Source organism: Zerene cesonia, chromosome 29 (assembly GCF_012273895.1).
Source record: "Zerene cesonia ecotype Mississippi chromosome 29, Zerene_cesonia_1.1, whole genome shotgun sequence".
Classification (NCBI taxonomy): Eukaryota; Metazoa; Arthropoda; class Insecta; order Lepidoptera; family Pieridae; genus Zerene; species Zerene cesonia.
This window is the reverse complement of record NC_052130.1, coordinates 5,915,964-5,938,060: the sequence shown is the minus strand read 5'-3', so window position 1 is coordinate 5,938,060 and position 22,097 is coordinate 5,915,964. Positions and strand designations below refer to the sequence as shown.

Below are 22,097 nucleotides of genomic sequence, written 5' to 3'. Positions count from 1 at the left end.
TTAATAGTTTTATGAGCTTATTTTTTTTTAATGAATACATTATCTGGGCATTGTGTTTGTATATATTATATATTATTTTTATTGTATATATTATTTTTATTTTTTATTGTTCTCAAAATGTATTAGTTGTAAGCTTTTTTCGTTGTATTTGTGACTAAATGTATTTTCTTTCTTTCATATATTCTATGTAGGAAATTAGTTTGTTTCAACGACATGATACTTTTAAACAAACATTTACAAAAACGTAGGAGGTACTCTGGGTGCTGTCAACAGACTATCGTGATTTTTCTTGTGTCATGTCCCATTTTGGAATCTTTATTGACCTTGGTACTTTCTTGTATTTATTACTAGCGGGTCGCTCTGCTTCGCCCGTGGTACATTTATAGACTCCTAGTTGCTACCAGCTCCTGATATCAAGATTCCTGTTTTATCCCAAGGGAGCATTTAATCGGGATGAAACCTATCCTAGCGATAAATAATATCACTCGAGTAAGCTAATACCCTGTCTGTAAACCAAATTTCATCAAAATCCATTCAACAGTTTCAGCGTGATTGACGGACAAACATCCAACCAAACAAACTTACACATTTAAAATACTAGTGTGATAATTGCATTCGTATATTTACAACAGTATTTTTGTATACAACGTGGTGATTGGGGGAGCCGGGGGTCCATTTTTTCCGATCATCAATCCTTTCCTTATCCCTTAACCCTTACCTTCCGGCACATCATCAGCTCGGTCGCCCTCTCTAATATGAAAAAAAAAATGCTCTCGTCCCCTTTTCGCTATAGAATCGTAAAAGACGTCTAGTCGTTTAAGTTTATGTTAGCTTAGGTTATGGTTTCTAAAGGGCTTCTATAGACAACAAAGTTCAAGGATAGATAATTCTTTATGACTATAATTATATTTCCATAAATACTGCATTCTGCATTTATAACAAATGTAATTCCTATTAGTTTATGGAATATCAATGCAGATAATGAGTTGTGAAGTATGTTTGTACCTGTTTTAACAGATTTCAAATATTTGTTTGTTTGTTGTGGTTAATATCTGGAACGGTTAGATATGAGTGTGGTAGACTTTATAGGGTAATTTCGAACTCTTTAAAGTCTTTGCAGACATGATGAAATGTGATATGCCTGATGTGTACTTAACCTCTAAAGAAGTTCATTAGTCATTAGTCTAGTCGGACCTAGTTGTAAAAGAAAATCAATCATCCAATATAATTCTTTACAGACCACAATGTGTAAGATGTAATAATGTCACTTTATAAAAAGCAATAATTTTTTTTTAATATAATAATATCATAACTAATTATTTTTTTTTTATAAAACAGTTAGAACAGAGCAATAAAAAATGTAGCTTATGGACATTGGACAATTATTTAGCGTGTGATTGTCAACGAAGTAATCGACAGATAAATCTTAATCTGTCTTTTTAGAACCGATCTCCTAGGCGTTGGATATAAAGATTGAAATCCTTTAAGATAAAGGCCAAATGTACACGCTGTAGCACAATCAGTCATTACCTCGTATATAAATTGGTATGAGCGTGTTACGCGCGCAGTTACCCGTTGCATTTTGCATTACACATAAGTAGTGAGTTTGACAGCGTGCCATTTTTGACGCGCGCGCGTTTTGTGACATTTTGTGCGTTCCAAATTTGAATTTGTGCTTTTTTCTTTTCTTTCGGATTTTATCTGTGCTAGTTGCGGTGAGTGTTTTTTTTTTATTTGAATAAAATAGGCTCAGATACAATTTATTTTATTTGTTATTTTAGCATTTATTCAAAAATATTTGAACAGAATAGGGAAATGCAAAATAATAGTTTTAATTTAAACTATGGTTAAGCAATCATTTATTAGGTTTTAATAAACAGGAGATCAATCGTCATATCATATCTTTATATACAAAAAAAAACATATATATATATTAATTACGTATTATATTTCCCAACTTGTAGAATAAACACAGCTAAATATAGTGTAATATTTATGACTATTAAAATATATAATAAAATACCGGATAATTTAAAGGAACTACCAGTAAATCTATTTAAAAAGAGACTGACGAACTGGTTAATGGTGAAACAATTTTATGACATTGAAGAATTTATGACATTAAAAGAGAATTAAGTAGTATACCTAGCAGGACATAATTGTTAATTTAATTATTGATTTTAATATTTGCACACCCAAACTTTGGGTAGAATGTATTAGCCGCAGAATATTGTATAAGACCTATAATTTGTAACTACATTCTTGCAAATAAATTTAATTTGAATTTGAATTTGAATTTATAATATGCCACACATGATACGTATAATGTAATACATGTCCATAAAAATAAAATACCCATGAACATAAAATATTAAAATAATTGCATTTCATTAATTAACTTGCATTAAATTTGGAATGTAACCTCAACAATATAATCAATTTATTATTTCAATTGTTTAAATTACGAAAACATAAAAAGCCAAATTAAAAATGTACAATTAATTTTATTTTCACATTTAACAAGATTAATTTATATGAATGTAAAGGATAGTTAGGTTGGCATTGAATTAAATTTTTAGTTTTAGAGCATTTAAATAAATGCTTTATGAAAAAAAAAATCTCTTAAGTTTAATTTTATTTTTTAAATAATCATTTGTGTGTATAAAGTAAAGTTATTACAATATTTAAATAAGTATATTATATAGCTAATACAATAATATCCAATAATAAAAAAATATATATTGTAGTTAGGTACTCGTTAGGCATTTATTTTTTAAATAAATTATGTGAATAGAAGTGTAAAAATAACCAGTATTAGTTGATCATCTTCCCGCCAAAAAATCTGGGATACCAGTAAAATATATGAGTAAAACAGAATATTAGAAAAGCTTGTCTTTTTTCATGTCAATGGACTGATTTTATATGATTTTTTCTACCATATATAAAAAGAAAAGATAAAGACTACTTTTAACCGCGCTTAAGTATCTCATTCCTATAAGAATTTCTTTTGACTACGCGCGCGAAGCCGCGGGCGAAATATACTCTTAAAGGTAGTAGATATATACAGAGTTTGAATAAAAAATTAACGTCTGTATCGCGTTTTTTATTTTGGTAACACTAAAAATAACACACAGTAATAGGTAAGTAGTATGTGATATTACTATAAACCAAACCAAAGCATTGGCATATTTTGAATGTCTAATTGTTTATTTTGTTATCTACACATCATATTAAAAAATAAAAGCCATACTTTATTGATAAAATTGACTAATCCCGCCTCGTAAGCTAATACTTATTCTTCAAAAATTTGTGATTTATAATGCATTTCAATGCTATAAAACTAAGAATTAAATTAGAATTAACTAAGTTATCTCACTTGCTGTTGTACAGAGTGTAAGGATAGTATTAAATCCTATAATAAGATAAAATTATGAAATTATTGTATTGTCACCGTTCCATTATAAATATACGAAGTTTGAATTTAGACTTTCATCGATAAATAATATAACAATCATAAAAAATTAATAGAGCATAATTCAATGACTTATTTCTTCATCAACATCTCTTATTAATTTTAGTAACTGTCGTTCAAGGATAAGCTTTGTTGAATTGGTTTTAAAATTATGTAAAAATCAACAAAATACGCCATACCTTTCGCGCGTTGTGGTCATTTAAATTTTTGAATACTTTAAATGCGATTATCTTAATATAACACACTTGTTTGACTCGGTTAATTTTCACCCTACGGAGATGAAGTTGTCATTTTATGGTCATGACAGTCGTAATTAATTAAAGAAAATTCTAGTATTCGCATTAAAGGACAACTTACAAGAAAAACCATTCAAATTAAGATATTTTAAACTTTAAAATTACTTCCCATATCGCATTATGAAATAAGATAATTCTAGATTGTTCATTGACCAATTGCCGTCTTCCATTGGAACATTATTATTTACGACTTAAATATTATTACAAATAGTTCATGGACGAACGGGTTCAAATTCATAAAATTAAATAAGGTCAGACGTGCGGCCTCTGTCTATTCCTACAATTTTTTTGTTATTTAGCCTATTCTGGGGCCGCCAGCGCAGCCAACAGTATTGAGATCTAATTAAATCGAGTTCAATATAAGAACACTGAATTGGTAGTATAGAAAAGTAAAACAGATCATGATGGTAGGGTACTTCAAAATTAACTATAGTGGGGTACGGGGCAGGTGATATACATCTGCTTCACTGATCAATTTTCTTTATAGACAAGTTAGTGATCAGCCTTGTGTGTTATTTTTTTTTTGGTCCCCACTGGGAATGGACCCAGGACCGATCCGTTGATCACGGGTTAACCACTGTACTAAGGAGACTGTCATAGTGAATTAATATAGTGGGCTTGTGTGTTTGTAAGTTTGTAATGTTGCTACGGATTTAAATCAAGGTTTTTATCCGTTTACAATCACATTCAGACAATCATGACGACATACAATTCTTTGTAAAAATGTCAAAGAGTTACTGATTTCGATAATATTCGTTTAAATTAATACAAATTGTTCGGTTCGGTTTATCCAGTCGATAGATGGGACCCAATAATACAGTCGAATTGAGAAAAGTCCTCCTAAAGTTAGGTAAAGTTTCTAATGTTGTATTTCTTGTCTTTTGAGCATTTCTTGAGATGAATCTCTGGAAGTACTAATCCGTACTAATGACAACAGTAAAGTGAGAACAGTAAACTAACTTTTTTACTCTCCGGGAAAACTCAGCCCGGGCAAGCGCTTATTAATAAAAAGTAGCTGTGACCTGCGGTTGAAACCGCGTAAGTCCGTATCCCGTAGGTATATCGGTATAAAAAGTGCTTATGTGTTACTGTTGTTTCAGTTGTCCAGCTATCTACGAAGCAAAATAGTATTATTATTCACAAATAGATGTCAGGAAAAAAAAACACGAATATGACATTTTCTAAAAAAGATTCCTAGCTAGACAGATTTATCGCCCCCGAAACCCTCTATATACTAAATTTCATGAAAATCGTTGCAGCCGATTCCGAGATTCCAATTATATATATATACAAGAATTGCTCGTTTAAAGATATAAGATAAGATATGTCTATTTGCTTCATTAAAGTTTATAGAAAAAGCTAATGTTGCATGTGGTAGTAGAGCACGCTTCGACATGAATTGTGCCACCGCACCGCGGAAGTACCACACCCCCACAGAAGACCAGCGTGAAATAGCATTCTGTTTCGTTCCGTGAATGTGGGAGCCGGAGGCCCATATCCTTTTGCTTACCCTTCCCAGTCCTTTCCTTTATTCCTCTTGCCAATCCTTTCTTAATCTTCCCAATTTAAAGTCATCAATTCATTTGTAGAGGCGTAAGGTCTGCAATTTGACCTTATGCCTCTCTTAATGTTCATGGGCGGCGGTAGCGCTTACCATCAGGCGGCACGACCCACCAGCTCCGGCAATGCCATAAAAAAATGTTTTTACTTTGTTGTTGTCAAACTTAAATATTAAAAAAGAAAGTTAATATTGACTGCATTCGAAATTCCATACATTTATCATTTTTAGTATTCGCTTATTAAATGATAATAGTAAAATGTTTAAATATCATAAATTAAATATAAAACAACGATTTATACATTCAAAAGAGTCTTGCTTATCTATGGAATACTTTTCTTTTTTATCTATATTTGTTGATGGTTACCGCGAACCGTGAAAATCGATCTATTCTAAATTCGAAATGATTTGGCGCGTAATAAATTACGTGTGCAGTGCAGTGGGTCAATGTCAAAATTGTTACAAAATAAAAGATGTAACCTTAGTCGGTGGTCAAGCGGTACAGACAATAAAAGCAAAATAACTTCAAGTACATGCCGCGAATTATATAATTTTAATGGCTGTTTAATAATAGACAATTTGTTATGTTATTCGGTTTGGTTCGTTGATGGAATTCTTTCTGAGGAAGAGATTGCTTCAAGTTGATATTGTGAAATGGTCGTGTTTATATTACGTATGGTTTATTTAATAAGTATATTCCTAAGGCCTATTTCTTTCTCCTAGCCCTTCCCAGTTCATTCCTTTTTTCCATTCGTCAATCCTTTCCTTATCCCTTATTCCTTAAAAGCGGGCAGCGCATTTTCAGAGGTCTGAGCTTCTGCGAATGTTCATGGGCGGTGGTGATCGTTTACCATCAGGCGAACCACCAGCTCAGTTGCCCGCTGTGACATAAAAAAAAAAAATTTAAGTTGTATGTAATTAGCCGGGTTTGAAAATTTCACAGGCTTGTCTTATTAAAGATTGTGGTATTTATAGAAAAATGAATTTAAGTTCGTTGTTAAGTGTTAAAAAGTTTGAAGCATAATGAAAAAAATCTCCTTAAATTAAAAAAAGTCTTATATCTGACTTAGAGAGTTTAAGAAAAAGCCGATGGTATAACTATAATGGGATTTTAAACGCGATTTATTTATAATATTATTTAACCCTGAGACTGACCAGTTCCTTGACCACACTCGCTGTAAAGTTTTCGAAACGTCTGGTTAAATAATATAGTGAATAAATCTTTTTATTTATTCTATTTATTTGAAAATTTTGAAATAAATAAATAGCATTTTAATTCCATCAATTCTCTAATAATTAATATAAATTAGAGTCTAATTTATATTTATATCAATATATTCGACTTACAAGAAATTACTATGACACTGGAATGACATTTCACATTGAAAGTTTCTTTACAAACATTTCATTACGACGTTATTTGAGTCATAGCCAATTACATATTTATTTTCATATATCCTTAATTATTTAAATATTTTCTGGAAATTTTCGATATAACGTTACTTCCTACACATGGACCAATGTAAAACATATTTATAGAGATCCTTATGATTTTTTCCGTACATTATATTATTAAATGTATCTGTCAATGATTACTATCGTTTTGCCCGATTGCGCAGGAGGAGGTTAAAGTTTTCGTGTGTTTACGTACTGTTTTGGTTTCTCGGTAAAGCTTGGTTTTGCTTCATAAGCAAATGAAACCAAAAAAAGTAATTATTTTTTATTTTAAACACATACCCAATGTGACGTTTTAAAAACGATTTTTTTCACGTGTCATAAGCGTGATATTATAAGTATAAGGCCTTTAGTCTGCCTCGACAAATGGACTGTCCAATCCATCCAATGAACTATCCGTTCCTGAGATTTATGCGTCCAACCAAATATATAAAACTTTTCAACTTTATACGAGTATGGATAGGTATTATATTATACTAGCTGCGCCCCGCGGTTTCACCCGCGTAAATCCGTATCCCTGTTCCGACTCACGGATGAAAAGGTTAAAGGGAAGTTCCCTCGTCCCTCGTCTATGTTTCAGCTCCATCATCAGGTTGACCTTCCTAACATTGTAGTGCTTTAAAAAATACCTATTAGAATCATTCATAAACGCAATAGATACCCTAAATATATTCAAACACCACCCTTGAGATCCTGGGATATCATCAGCTTCGGGTTATATTATCATGGTACCACATGTGCAGAAGCTCCTATCTAAGAAAATAAAAGTCATCAATCAGTTCATGAACCACGAAGGTATCCGCGAACAGAAATTAAAGAAAAATATATAAACAATGATTTTTAATAAAAAACTAAAATGCCTTCAAATTGTCAGAGTAGATTAAATAGACGAAATTTTAATGAAACCACGTGGGAAGTACAAAACAAATAAAAAACTCTACAAATAAAAAAGAATATTAAAAATCGGTTAAACCGGTAAAAAGTAATGACATACACAAAAAATGCTGTCGAATTGATTACCTCCTCCTTTTTTGAAATCGGTTGAATGTAATAAATGAAAATAAAAAATTATCGTTTTTGTATCATTCAGTTAAAAATTACTATAACTTGCAAACAATTAAAAGACAAAGAAATATGTATTTTTATTACTCGAATACTATTCTTTAATAATCCCTACTGTCCCTAATCATATTATAAATTCGAAAGTAACTCAGTCTATATGTCTGTTATTGACACCTAAACCATTTAACCTATTCGGATTTAATTTGATGAAGAGATAGTTTGACATCCCAGAAATCCCACGGGAACATGAACTACATATGTGGAAAGAAACCCTCAAACGTTCGTCCATTTGATTCCCTTTACGACGCGGGCGAAGTCGCGGTAATCTAGTAAATTATGTAGCTAACGTTTTAAATTTTAGCCAATTCCAGGACCATAGGATATTTGTAATGAGCACCAATTATGATGCAAGAGCCTTGCGAATCCGCTCACTTCCGCCAGGCCTCAAGGCATGTGTACTTAGTGTTTTATGCTCAAAGATGACAGTCTAAAAACTTTTTAGTGTTATTAAATTTGAACTTGATGAAAAAAACATAACATGAGCTTTTTCAATTGATGTAATCTTTACTTCGATATTATTAAAAATATAAAGCTGAAGCGAATGAAAGAAAGGTAAAAGAACATATAGCAGATAATTAAAATTAAAAAAAAAGGAATTTAAAAATAAGCAAAAAGTAATAAACGTATTACGTGATGCCATGATATTTTTAAAAGTAATAAATATATTATGGCATCACGTATATATATACTACGTGCGGTGAAAACATTTTAAATCGATTCAGTAGTTCCTGAGATCAGCATATTCAAACAAACTCATCATCTCAATTTAAGCTCACTAAGTGTTATCATATAACATAAAGTCACTTGTATATTCGCAAATGCATCCAGTATCCTTGACCACTTGCATTCATTGATCATTAGAGAGGTGTTGAAGATGGATCTTAAAATGTAAACGTAGGTAATTGTCTAGTTATTTTTAAATTTAATACGTGTTAAACTCCAGCGTTCATGTTTAGGTTTTAAGTACGTTTTTGCCCTATCTTTATATGTTTTTTAAGGAAATTTAAATGTAGTTTAAAAAACTAAAAAACACGCTTTGATGATAGAATCTTAAGATATAAATTATAATAATATTGTATAATAAATAAATTGTCTAACTTGTTCCAATATAGAGTATATGTAGCGAAATTATTTAATCCTGGCGAACGTAATTAGTATATTAAGATAGACTCATGAAATTATTACGTTGTCACGGATCCTTGAAAAGTGTACAAAGTTTAAATTAAATCTGTTCGTTTAAAGTGGGTTGAAATAGGGTCTAAAGGGTTCGGTTACATACGGGTGAAGAGAAGCTATTGAAAGCGTTTTAAAAAAATGGCCGTATGTTTTGAAATTATTTTCACCAAAAATCTAACCCTCTTTGAATTGTCAGAAATAGACCAAATTTAAGTAGTAAACATAGGAGTTATCTGAGCTATAAAAGAAAAGAAACGTCAAAAACGGTTCACCCCGTAAAAAGTAATAAGGTAACATTAAAAGCGCAAAGATAGTTGAGTTGAACCCACTTTGTTGAAGTCGGTTAAACATTCGAATATCGAAGCCATGTCCGTGGTGGTACTTCACCATGACAACAGATAACACAGTTAGACACAACCTTCCGATTGACATTATTAATCTTATATTATGGTATTGATTTCCTGATGTTAATATGGTACCTACAGTACTTAGGTAAGGAAATTTGGCGACCTCGACTTAAAATGTATAAGGTTGAAGTATGTAATTATATTTCAACTAGCTGTACGCCCCGGCTCCGCTTGGGTAGTCTTTTATCGTAATTGAAATAACATAATGACACTCTAAGTTGGATCAAACTGCGCATGGTGTCCAAATTTGATTGAAATATGTTAAGTAACTTAAGAGTCCATCGCGGACAAATAACGTGACACATTATTATTATATATTAAACTAGCTTCTGCCCGCGGCTTCGCACGTGTTAATTCAGAGTAGTTTAATAGATGTTATTATACATGTAAACCTTCATATTGAATCAGTCTATCTCTTTAAAAAATCTCATCGAAATCCGTTACGTAGTTTTAAAGATTTAAGCATGCAAAGGGACATAGAGACATAGATAGAGACTTTGTATTTTTATACTATGTAGTGATTATTAACTATTTTTTACTTCTTGTTACAAAAGAAAACTTGCCCGTTTTTGAGGATGAAATACATTAAATTAATTTGTTATAAAATTTTATTGTTTTAATAAAAATTAATACTATATAGGTAAAAGTGATATTACCTTAACATTTTTAAATAAACGTACATAATATAAACATAATAAGATCACGTGGCAAACCACGCGGTTCTTTCAACTGAACCTTGTAGTTTATGTTAACATATGAATGTTTGACTTTTACAAATTAAAGATAATTGTTTTTATATGAAAAGCTCCTCCTTTTTCGAAGAAGGACAAAAACGCACTTCACCATATATCTGAATAGTAATTATTTCACTAAACTGTAATAATATTGCTGGTGTTTCTCCTGGTAAGTGATCACCGAACCCGTACCGAGTAGTGCCCGCTTATAAAGGGATTAGGAGAGGATTGACTACTGGAAAGAAGGTATGGACTAGGAAGAGGGAGAAAAAGGAAACGGGCCTCCAGCTACCCCACTACTAACGAAACACAGTAACATACTACTATTTCACGCCGGTTTTCTGTGAGGGTTTGGTACTTTCCCGGTGCGAGCTGATCAATTCGTGCCTAAGCGTGCTCTACTCCGGTCTCTCCATACAAAGGTGTATCTGAAAAATATACGTACGAAAAGACAACTCATTTTTATTATAATTAAGGAAACAAACTTTATTGGACTTAAAAGATAGATCTTTAAAGGCTACTGAATCCTTTAATTATAGCAATAAATAGTTACAGTGTCTGCTTGAATCTTTTGTTATTTAACAATTTGTTAGACCTTAACCTGAATATTTGAATCAAATTAATTTTATCATAAAGCTCATTTGTTTTTTTAACATAACTCTTGTTTTATTGAAAGCGAGAAGTATTTTTTCTCTCAAGGTTTACGAGTATATATTTAAATGTGTTTATTCGCATTCAAATAAAATAATAACACGATCTTAAACGTGAAAGAAATGTTTTATAAGAGCACTTTTATAAAAATCATATAAACATTTTCGTTCGGAATTATGGTTAAGAAATTTAAGATATTAATACTGATTAGAAGTTTGTGTATGTAACTATGTGTTCATTAACCGTCAGTTTAATTTACACCATTAATTTCCAGATTAAATCCAATCGAGTTAACTACCTATATCCTCCTTCTTTAAAGCCGGTTAAAATTATTTGTATCTTAACAAAGAACAAGTGTATTCAAATAAACACGGAAATTTTGACACAAAAAAATTAACTTCCCTCTAATTAAAGTGTTGTATCATTATAAAATTTAAATATTTACTTTTATCACGAAAACCTGATACGTGATTGAATATATAAATGTAGTAAATATTGTACGTTATACCTGTCAATATAAGTGAAGGTCACTTACCTGTCAGTAGTGAAAATCGATCACTGTAACAGATGCTGGCATTTGCCCCATACCCTATAAGGGGACCTACAGACATTTACTTATAATAAAGTATTAAAAAATGGTTGCTTGTTAATTCTATGCAAAACAGTTTATCCCTTGGGATCGCCAGGATTACGTTATGTCCATCCGAATACATTGTATAAGAGCAAATCAGAATTTAGTTGATCCTGTGATTAATATAAGAGTAGTTTTATTTGACCTGCATCCGTATTTCTGGGTAGGCAGATTTTACCGTCTTTCTACTGTTATAACGTGTTAGTTTTTTTTTAATTATATTCAATCACTAACATAATTTTGACCCGGTGCTCGCGTACGTAGCTTCCAATAAATCTTATTCTATACTTGTCTTATCGTGATGTATTCAGATGTCCATAAAAGATAAATTGCAATTTACAAAGTACATCTTCCTTCAGTTCTCACGGTTCATTTGGATTAAAAGTCATCAACCTTTTATCAAATGAACTTTGATTTATCTTAATTGTTATGAGTTTTATAGTGTTTTACTTGAAATTTTTAAAGAAAGTTAAAATTATCGCAACAAGTAACTAAGTAGTTACTTAATTTGAATAGATTTTCTTTTGTGACAAAGACATAGATTTAGATATTTATCATCTGTATCTTATCTGGTAACAGACGCACGGACGGACATGACAGTCTTAGTAACAGCGCTTTTAACATGGAACCCTAAAAAGCAATGACACACGTAATAAAACTCAATAATATCTGAATAACTCAATAATCTTACAAACCAATAGTTGGTCACACCAGCTAACAAATAAACAGACAAACACACGAGATAAACAAAAGGTCTTAGCCCAAGGTCTGACACAGTTGCATGGGTCGCCGATTCGATTATAACCATTCACTTTTTGCTGAACACCAATGTACTTAATGACTTACAATAACTCAGTAATGATTATGAATTACAAATTACAATAAAACTTTATCATGTCATTATAATCATTCATAGTAGTACATATCTCGATAGTACAACTGTTTGTGTTATGCTTGGGCGGGAAACTGAGCTGGTGGTTCGATGGTAAGTGATCACCACCGCCCATGAATGTTTGTAGAGGTAGGACCGCTGAAAATTCGTTGCTCCCTTTTCAGGGGTAAGGGATAAGGATAGGATGTCAAGTGTGCTTCACTTATCACTTAGGTTCATAAAATATATTAACTTTCTGGTCTTAATGTGTAAAAAGCATGGAATTTATAGGAGACATATTAGCCACAAATTGGCGTGCACAAAAAATACAGTCGGGTTAAGAAACTCGTCCTTTTTTTGAAGTCGGTTAAGTTGAACTACAGAGACAACCGATACCGCTTATTCTTTGTTATTTGATCGTAAGTTCGTAATTTTAGATCCCATGTAGTCTACTTAATTTGACATTTTTAAATAAACTGCATACGCATCTTAGACGTATTATGCATATGACATACAGTCTTCAATAAATAAATGTCAGTACTACAACTGTAATAAATTTAAATTATTTTATTTCTACTGTCTATATAATATTTATACTCCATTGTACACAGAATGTAGCGAGACAAAAAAAGAATAGGCGATTTTGTCGTCCATGGTCATATTTTCCAACTCAAGGGAATCCGGAGCAAGCGACTAGTATAGTCTAAACTCAGCATTTTGTTAAATAAATCGTGTGGCAGATTTGAATTATATATATGTCTTAGGCTGTTAAAAAACCATTTGAAATACAGCAATTAAAATTTTAACATAATTAAGTTCTAACGCCAAAAAAGTAAGTGGAAATAACGAAACGTAACTAGTATCGCACGCAGTTATGTAAAGAAAAAATGTCTCGCGGTGGAATAAGGTTTTTGACCCGACCTTGACCAATATGCCGTGCATTGAACGTGTTTATAGCTTCGCGGGCTTTTTATACGTAATTATCGTAAAAACAAACAAACGGTTTTGGGTAATTAAGCTTTTGTTAAGCTATTAATACTTATCTTCATAAATCTTTCATTTTGATACCTCATGCGATTATTTAAAAAAAAAGTTTGAGAAGTTATTGGCGCCAATTTTTTTTTTTTTTCTTAATTGCCAGCTCGGTTTCTTGCGATTATACAGTCATATTTATATTTATAAATCCTTCATCTAGATACCTCATTCGATAGGTTTAAAAAAAGAAGTTGAGGAGTTATTGGCGGCAATTTTTTTTGTTAATTGCCAGCTCGAATTATTGCGGTTATATAGTCAGAAAAGAGAGATGTATCCGCTCTTAACAGAATCCTTCATACACGAGTACACTTCGAATTGAGTCGGTTTATTTACCTTAATTTAAAATGAACATTAAATATTGTGCGTGCCTCCTAAACATTGCGCAAGTAACGAAGGCCGGCCGTGCTTGGGTTTATGATTACGTCCTCTTACGAAATATACTATTATTGACCGCTTTAATAACTGTTTTGTGAAAAATGTAACGTTTTTCATTGTTTATATTCGTACTAGCGACCCACCCCGGCTTCGATACATGGCTTAGAGCTCTCAAGCATCACATACATATAAATCATGTTTTTATCGGTTCAATAGTTCCTGAAATAGGCTCGTACAAACAAACAAACTCCTCAGCTTTATATTATGAGTAAAAGATTGTTTGTTTGTTATTTGTACTATTAAAGCTAGGAAAGAATTGTACACGATTTTGAATTAATTTTACTTGTAGGAAGCTATATTATTCCTATTGATAGTGGGCTATATTCTCAACCGACGTTCATGAAAACGTATGAGGTTCTTAATTCGACTGTATCTTCTTTCCGTTATGTTACTCTATAACTCTGTGTTTTCAACCGATAAAAGTGATTTTGTTTATAAACTTGATTTCGTTTGATCCCATTTTAGATTTTGGAGTACCACCGCACATCCGGAGTGGTACCCGCTAGGGAACGTCGGTGTCCTTAGACAAGGATAGGACGGACAAATAGAATTTATTTTATTCCTGATTAATACAGATGGAGTCAAGGGATTTGTCGTGTATACTATTGTAACTTAGTATATTTACATAAGAATTACTAAAATCAATATTTAAATATGCATAAACATAATACATATGATATAATATCTCAGGCATCACATGGTGTATTTGCATGAGAACTAGCAAATAACTAATAACTTACGTACTATCATCATCATTAGCCCTTACGTGTTTCCTCTGCTGGGGCATAGGCCTCCTATGAGGGTTCAGGCCATAATCCACCACGTTGGTTATGTTCGGGTTGACAGATGTCATGTTTCGTCGAAAATTTAGATTTTTAGACATAATGGTTTTCTCGCGACGTTTGTTTCACTGTTTTAAGTAGTAATGATGTTATCCACATGCGCAGATAAGTGGATGATGTTATCCATGCGCAGGTGCAATAAATTGAAGCGCAATAGTAAGAATGTGTGTGAAGAAAGAGCTATAAAAAATTATATAGGTAAAAAGGAAAGGAAGAAAATTATAGGTTAATGAATAAAAAATATTGTACACAATATTATTTTTTATATAAGTATATAATTGGTTATTTTTAAATTATCATAATATATAGAAATTACACAATCGGAAAATGGTTCATTCTCCGTCACTCTACAAATATTCAAATACTAAATTAGTCCCCAAATGTCCTAACTTTGGGAGTCGGTACAAAATATTTTACAACCGTCATTATAATCTAGATTCTAGATTCTTGGACATGTCATTTTAAAAATAATTGGGAGCAATAAAACTGCAAAATAATTACACAGCAGTAAATTTAAACAAAGTTAAATACGTGAACCTTGAGTTAGAATTTAACGACTACATGGCTAAAAGGCGGCCGCTTTAATTCCTAACGTACTATTTAACTATTATAAATATTTTTATATTATTGACTAAACTAATGTATAATACTTATATTATTGACCAAACTAATATGACCTTACTATCCCTACTAGCATTATAAACTCTGTCTCTTCTTCACGCCTAAACGGAGCTATTTTCGTGACTCAAGATAATAGGTATATAATAGGTATAGATGCAGATCCCGTGGCCCCTTCACTAAAGCAGCTCGACCGAATACAGAGAGGTTTTGGTCGGTAGGAATCCGACATAGCCCACGGCTTTTTCCCCGGAGGCCGTGGGTATCTATGCAAGATTTCCACACTTAAAAAGAGAAGAAGACACGTAAATGCCTGCCCATTTACGTGAAAGACATAGGTAACCTTAAGACATAGAAAGTGACATAGGTAACCTTTAGGTACCGCTGTGTTACATCTTATTCTCTTGGTATTTCATTAGACCACGCAGGTGAACCCGAATTTTAGTGCATAATAACATAGTATGCAGTTAAAAAAAAACACGCTTCAGTAATAGAATCAAGGCAACGATACAGTAAGGAAATTTATCGCGATTTTCAAATCAGGACAATAAGATAAATATGAAATTATTGTACTATCCATTTAAAATGGGTCAGAATAAAGTGAAAATCGACGGTTACAAACAAACATACAGGTGAAGCTAATAAAGGCGTGGTTAAAAACGCAATTATCCAGTATTATAATGAAATATTGGTATAAAATACGTAACTTTTATTACTTACTTACTAAGCTGGACGGCTGTCTGTTAGTACAATGGCTAATCATTAAAACATATTGCAATCGAAGTTGACAAGTCAATATTAATTATTATGTAGGTGCTTGTTGTTCATGTTTGTTATAATCGTTCTGACCTGAATTTCATTATTTACTTATTGTATATGCGAAAGTTTGTTTGTATGTCCTTCTTTCACGTCGAAATGGAGCTATTTATTCATACAAGTCCGAATATTTTTTATTAGCGGTCCGCCCGGGCTTCGCCCGTGGTATAGCATAGCCTTCCTCGATAAATGGGCTATCTAACACTGAAAGAATTTTTGAAATCGGAAAAGTAGTTCCTGAAATTAGTACAAACAAACAAACAAACGCTTCAACTTTATCATATTAGTATATATTTATTTTATTTTATTATTTGTCGGTAATCCAACAGCTTTACATTACAACAGCTTTACATTAAAATAATATGTTTAATTTAACAATTAGCCAATAAAGGATTACATCATACAATAATTAGGACTTAAGGAATCATGAAATAGGCGGTCAATTATATATCTAACTATATTTCCAGTAACAATGGGTTCGTTGCCACGGATGTCAGTGGTGACTGGCGCTCGCGTCGCCGTGCCAGCTGCACCTCTGACAAAACACCTGGAAGTGCTGGCTGGTGGCGATAGAACTGCGCTGGTGTATTCAGGTATGTAGGCAGTTATAAAGTATATGTATATTTATATTTATATAATGAAAGCCCTATATATAGTCCTATACATTAAGTCCTTACACCACATATAACTAATGGCTTTTTATTTTTATTTTGGGAGGATTGGGAGGATATAGTGATATCACCAAGTAGTGACAAGGATTATAATTAAAAAGATAATTAAATACTTAGAAAAAAATGTACTGTTAAAATATAAATGGCGTAATAATAAATTTGTATATATAATAGAATTTGACAGATTTCTATATTTTCTCTAATAAACACAAGAGTTGTACTGTCAGTTTAATTTCATGAAAAAGACACGAGAGAGTGATGTCTTCCAGGCAATCCAATTTATTTATTTAGATTTTTTTTTTCTCTTAAGATGAAACCTGCAACATCCGTATCAGCTATTCTGAGTTAGAAGCCAGGTCTAACTCATTGGCAAGAGCTATCTGCGCCCACGCAGGGCCCAGAGGGTGTAACAGGGATCAAGATTACGTGATCGCTGTATGCATGCAGCCTACACACAAGTATGTTTTTATTTATATTTAAATGAATGTGTTACATTTAACTAATTTTCCGTTACAACACGTTTTAATTATTTTAATTAGAACTTTCTACATTAACGAGAATCAGTGATAATATACAAATTAAATAAGTTTTTCATATTATCTTGATAAGAATAACCAGCATTAAATAATTACCTTACTTCTATGACTAAAGCGTATTTTTTTGGTTCTTATTAAGTTTCACGTAGTGTTGTAGTACTATATTAATTTAATTAGTTGTTAAAGCTGTAATTTATTCAATTAGACTTATATAGCACTTTTGAATCGTCCTAACACAGTTTAACATTTACCACTGGAAAGTAGTTTATACAAAGAGCCGGCAAGAAACTCTGTAGGTGCTGTTTTCCAATTATGTAAATTTTACATCTTATTACATAGGTATTATACATGATAATGGTTTCAAAGAACTGTTTAAAATTATATTTATTTTTTTAGCACAATAATAACGCTGTTAGCGGTATGGAAGGCGGGGGCGGCTTATGTGCCCATGGAACCGAGCTTCCCCCATGCGAGAGTGACGCATATCTTAAATGATGCGCAACCGTCTTTGGTGATATATGATGATACGGGTGAGTTTGTGTTTTGTTATTAAATATTCATCATCAGCCCATATATGTTCCCACTGCTGGGACACAGGCCTCCTATGAGGGTTCAGGCCATGATCCAACACGCTGGTTGGCAGATGTCACATGTTGAACTTTTGATTCTTGGACATGCCGGTTTGCTCACCGTTGTAAGTGGTGATGTTATCCACATGTGCAGATAAATTAAAAAATCAATTTATTTCCTGCACTCTGACCCGGTTTCGAACCCCCGACTTATCGATTTGAAGTCCGAGGCTCTCACCACTGAGCTACCACTGCATTTTGTCATATATGAATTAAATTTTATTTCTGGTACTAACCAGATATACATAACTGGCAGAAACCAGACTATTACATAAACGAAAAACATTTTATTGTTATCTTCTAATAACGGCGTTTTTTAAAATATTCGAAACTACCGACACTATTGAATAATTGCTTGCTATAAAATAATTAATTGTTTAATATTTCGTAGGTTCTTTATATTTTATTTTTTTGATATCATAAAAGATTTTTTTTTTCTAATCAAATGTATATGTAAATTGTCCGCTCGTTCGTCTACATATTACTCAAAAATACATATTTAATATAAAAAAACTAGTAATAATATTAATATTTTTGTTACAGTAAACACATCTATGTTTAAAGCCAGTGGAGTACCAGCAATTTCGTTTGAGGAACTAACGCTCGACGCGAGCGCACTGTCCGCTAACCGCTTGAATGAAAGTGAGATGTTAGTGCGTTGTAGTGCTGACACTATCGCTATAGTGTTGTACACTTCGGGGAGCACTGGGATACCAAAAGGTGAGTTAGTGATAGAGGGATGTTAGTGCGTTATAGTGGTCACTATCGCTAAAATGTTGTTCACTTCAAGGATGATGTGATGGAAGATGACGGGGGACGACGGGGATGCCTAAAGATGAGTTTGATTTAGATCAATGTTTTCATTTTCGTAGGAAAATATATTATCTTGATACTGATTATGAGATGTATTAAAATTTTCACCCAAATTTGTAGCTTTTCTGTCAAACAGCGAAATTTTTCCGTATGTCCAGTTTATGACGGTTTTTGATAACACAAAAAAAAAAGTTGAACTCAAACAAAAAGAAAACATTGTCAATGTGTCTTGAAAGTCCACGATCATCCTTATATTATTCTCCAGGATATTATAAGATTATGCTTTTATATAAAATACATTGGTTATAATCGTATATAAAAAAAAATTATCACTCACTGATAGTTGATTTATGAATCAGTCACAAGTCTACACAATTAAAATATTTGTGGAACCTTCTAGTTCAATAAATTATACTTTTGTTAGTTACTCTTTAACCGTTAAAAACTGTTATAGCTTATTAGTTATAACGATTGATTTGCCAACATTATTTGGATTTCCGAGTGGATTTACCATGTGTTTGTTTTCTGTTTTTTAAGTACGTTAATGGTTAGAATTGACTATCCGGTAGTTAAGTTTACTGATGTTTGATAATCATGTTTTGATAAATCTTTGTACTTATTTATGATGCGCTTAAAGGTCAGTCAGTGCTGTATTTTAAATTGGATTTAAATTTGAAGGTTGGAAGTCATTTCGCGCCTTTTTGTTTAGTTACTTGATGGGTTGTTAGTTGTTAGTTACTTGCATTTGGTGGGTTTTCAATCGATAGACTTGATTATTTCATGTTTAATAATTGTGATAATATAGATTTTTCATTGATTTATGATGCTTTATTTAATTTGAGAATAAAACACAATTTGAATAAATAAATCGGGTATGCACTTGTATTAGTTTACCTAAGTATAAAATGGTATTAACTTAGTTTAAATAAGGCGAACAAACAGTTTTTTTTAATTAACTTTTTAAAAGACTAATCCTACTATCCTACTTCCTACTTCCTACCTTCTAATATTATAAATGTGAAAGTTGGTAAGAATGTGTGTGTATTTGTTACTCTTTCTCGCAAAACCTACAGAACCGATTGCTATGAAATTTGGTACGTAGATAGCTGGACAACTGGAATAACATATAGGCAACTTTTTATCCCGATATACTTACGGGATACGGACTTACGCGGGTGAAACCGCGGGGCGCAGCTAGTCATTTATAATACGATTGTACGTAGGGACTCATGATAACAGCAGTACGCCTCTGTTACAAACATAAACTTTAAACCGCTTTTGAACTTCTATTCCGTTAAACAACTATAACGATGCTTATAAAAATGACCTTTGTTTTTATTAAATATTACTTATTTCCGTGTATTTTTTATATACAGCGTTACTTGAGTATGTAATAGAAAAAAAATACACAAATAATTTTATCGGTTTCTTGCGTTCAATTATCAAGGTATTGATGGAAAACATTAGTGATTTTATTTGTTTTTTTTTTTATTATTTTATTGCCGTCTTCCTTGTTTATTTAAAAGGAAATAGTTGAGTTGTTTTAATATGTTTTAACTAATAATTAGAAGCAGTTTAAGTGCAGATAAAATAGTGGTTAGGACAGATAAAATAACCGAAATTTATATAGCTTCATGTTATTTTTTATTGACAGGTTGCAATAAAATATAGGTATAAAAAATATTTACGAGCAAATATGTTTCTGAAACGTTTATAAAAAGGTATTTAAGAAGCGTTAGGCGCTATATTTTTGCTAATCATATATATTGAGGATCGGTTTACATAAAAGCTTTTAATTATTGACTCATTCCTATGCTAACAATCTGGTATCATTACTTTAACTTTGCTAGTATTATGTTATTATCTGTGCTTAAGGAATAAGCAAATAATTGTTAGAAAATATTATTCCAGTAATATTGAGTGTATATTCGCAAACAAGCTACTTATTGTATTATCCGATATAACACAAACGACAAATGTTCATTTTTAGTTCACCAGTGTACAACGTTTACTCACGCTAGATGGCGCTGTAACTAAAAAGGCTTTAATTTCCAGGCGTCCGTCTCCCCTATTCCGCCATTTGCAATCGCCTGTGGTGGCAATTCCGTACCTTCCCTTACTCCGATACAGAGAGTGCTTGCGTGTGGAAAACCGCTTTGACATTCGTGGATTCTGTATGCGAGATATGGGGGCCCTTACTGCACGGCAGGTCGTTGGTGATAGTGCCGAAGGAGACCACGAGGGACCCGCAGAAGTTGGTGCGAGTTTTGGCCGAGAATCGGGTGAGTTGCGTCAGCCCATGTTAGAAATATCTAGAATGAAACCGCTACTGGAATGTGACTTGGTATATATAATTTGTTCTTCAATTGAACAGATATTAATTGAAAGTTATTTATTCATTAACCTGTCGACTTTGCAGTGTTTCTTATATAGTAACCTTAACAATTCTTTTATAAGTTCTTTAAAAGCTATTTTCAATAGCATTTTATTTCTTACGTGCAACTGATGTAGTAAAACTGGTAAATAAGCAAAAATAGTGTCACTAATCTGATTTTTTCTTCCAGGTTGAACGCTTGGTTCTAGTACCAACATTACTTCAATCCATCCTCATGTATCTATCGTTAAACCCATCAGAAAGACCTCTCCAACGTCTGAAGCTCTGGGTCTGTTCTGGAGAGACCCTAAGTAAGGACCTGGCGTCTAGATTTTTCCAGTACTTTGGCGACCAGGATGGGTATAAGTTGGCGAATTTCTACGGCAGCACTGAGGTTATGGGCGATGTTACGTTCTATGTCATGGAGAGGATGGAACAGGTGGAAGCTTTTCCAAGCATACCTATAGGTATGTATTTTGAAGCTTCATTTATTAAGATTTTGATTATTGTGTAGGTGAATGAGGTGTTGCGTGCATCTGTACTAGTATTATACATGCAAAAGGGTGTATGTTTGTATTTCAGTCATATTGCAATGGGAGGATTTTATTGTACGATTTTTGTGCCTAGCTCCATGTTCCTCGTTTTCATGGGATGATCATGAAATTTTTATTCGATGTATTAAGAATGTGACAGCTGTTAATTATAATCTTTAACCAGGCGTGCGATGCCGTCGGTTCTAATTTGATAATATTACCATTTGCCAATTTGAAAATAAATATTATAATATATAGTCATTATAAAACATTTATATAAGATTCTAGTATCAAAATATTGAAATAATTAAGTTAATAATATTTTTAAATTTCTTATCCCTAGGCAGTCCTCTGTCCAACTGCGCGGTATATCTCTTGGACGAGGAGATGAATCCCTGTCGCGAGTCAGAAGCCGGCGAAGT

The 22,097-nt window shown here is 32.3% G+C and overlaps 1 protein-coding gene across 1 annotated transcript in view; it reads left to right on the top strand.

Moving 5' to 3' along the window:
* Positions 1 to 1,555: 1,555 nt before the first annotated feature.
* The window catches only part of LOC119837875 (tyrocidine synthase 3), a 30,201-nt gene continuing 9,659 nt past the window's right edge, over positions 1,556 to 22,097 (top strand). Inside the window, exons 1-8 of the mRNA XM_038363656.1 lie at positions 1,556 to 1,715; positions 16,587 to 16,712; positions 17,101 to 17,248; positions 17,723 to 17,856; positions 18,499 to 18,675; positions 20,824 to 21,050; positions 21,333 to 21,609; positions 22,019 to 22,097. The exon at positions 22,019 to 22,097 is cut by the window's right edge and continues 50 nt beyond it. Of these exons, the coding sequence (XP_038219584.1) occupies positions 16,592 to 16,712; positions 17,101 to 17,248; positions 17,723 to 17,856; positions 18,499 to 18,675; positions 20,824 to 21,050; positions 21,333 to 21,609; positions 22,019 to 22,097 (1,163 nt within the window). The 5' untranslated portion in view covers positions 1,556 to 1,715; positions 16,587 to 16,591. The remainder of the gene's footprint in view (positions 1,716 to 16,586; positions 16,713 to 17,100; positions 17,249 to 17,722; positions 17,857 to 18,498; positions 18,676 to 20,823; positions 21,051 to 21,332; positions 21,610 to 22,018) is intronic.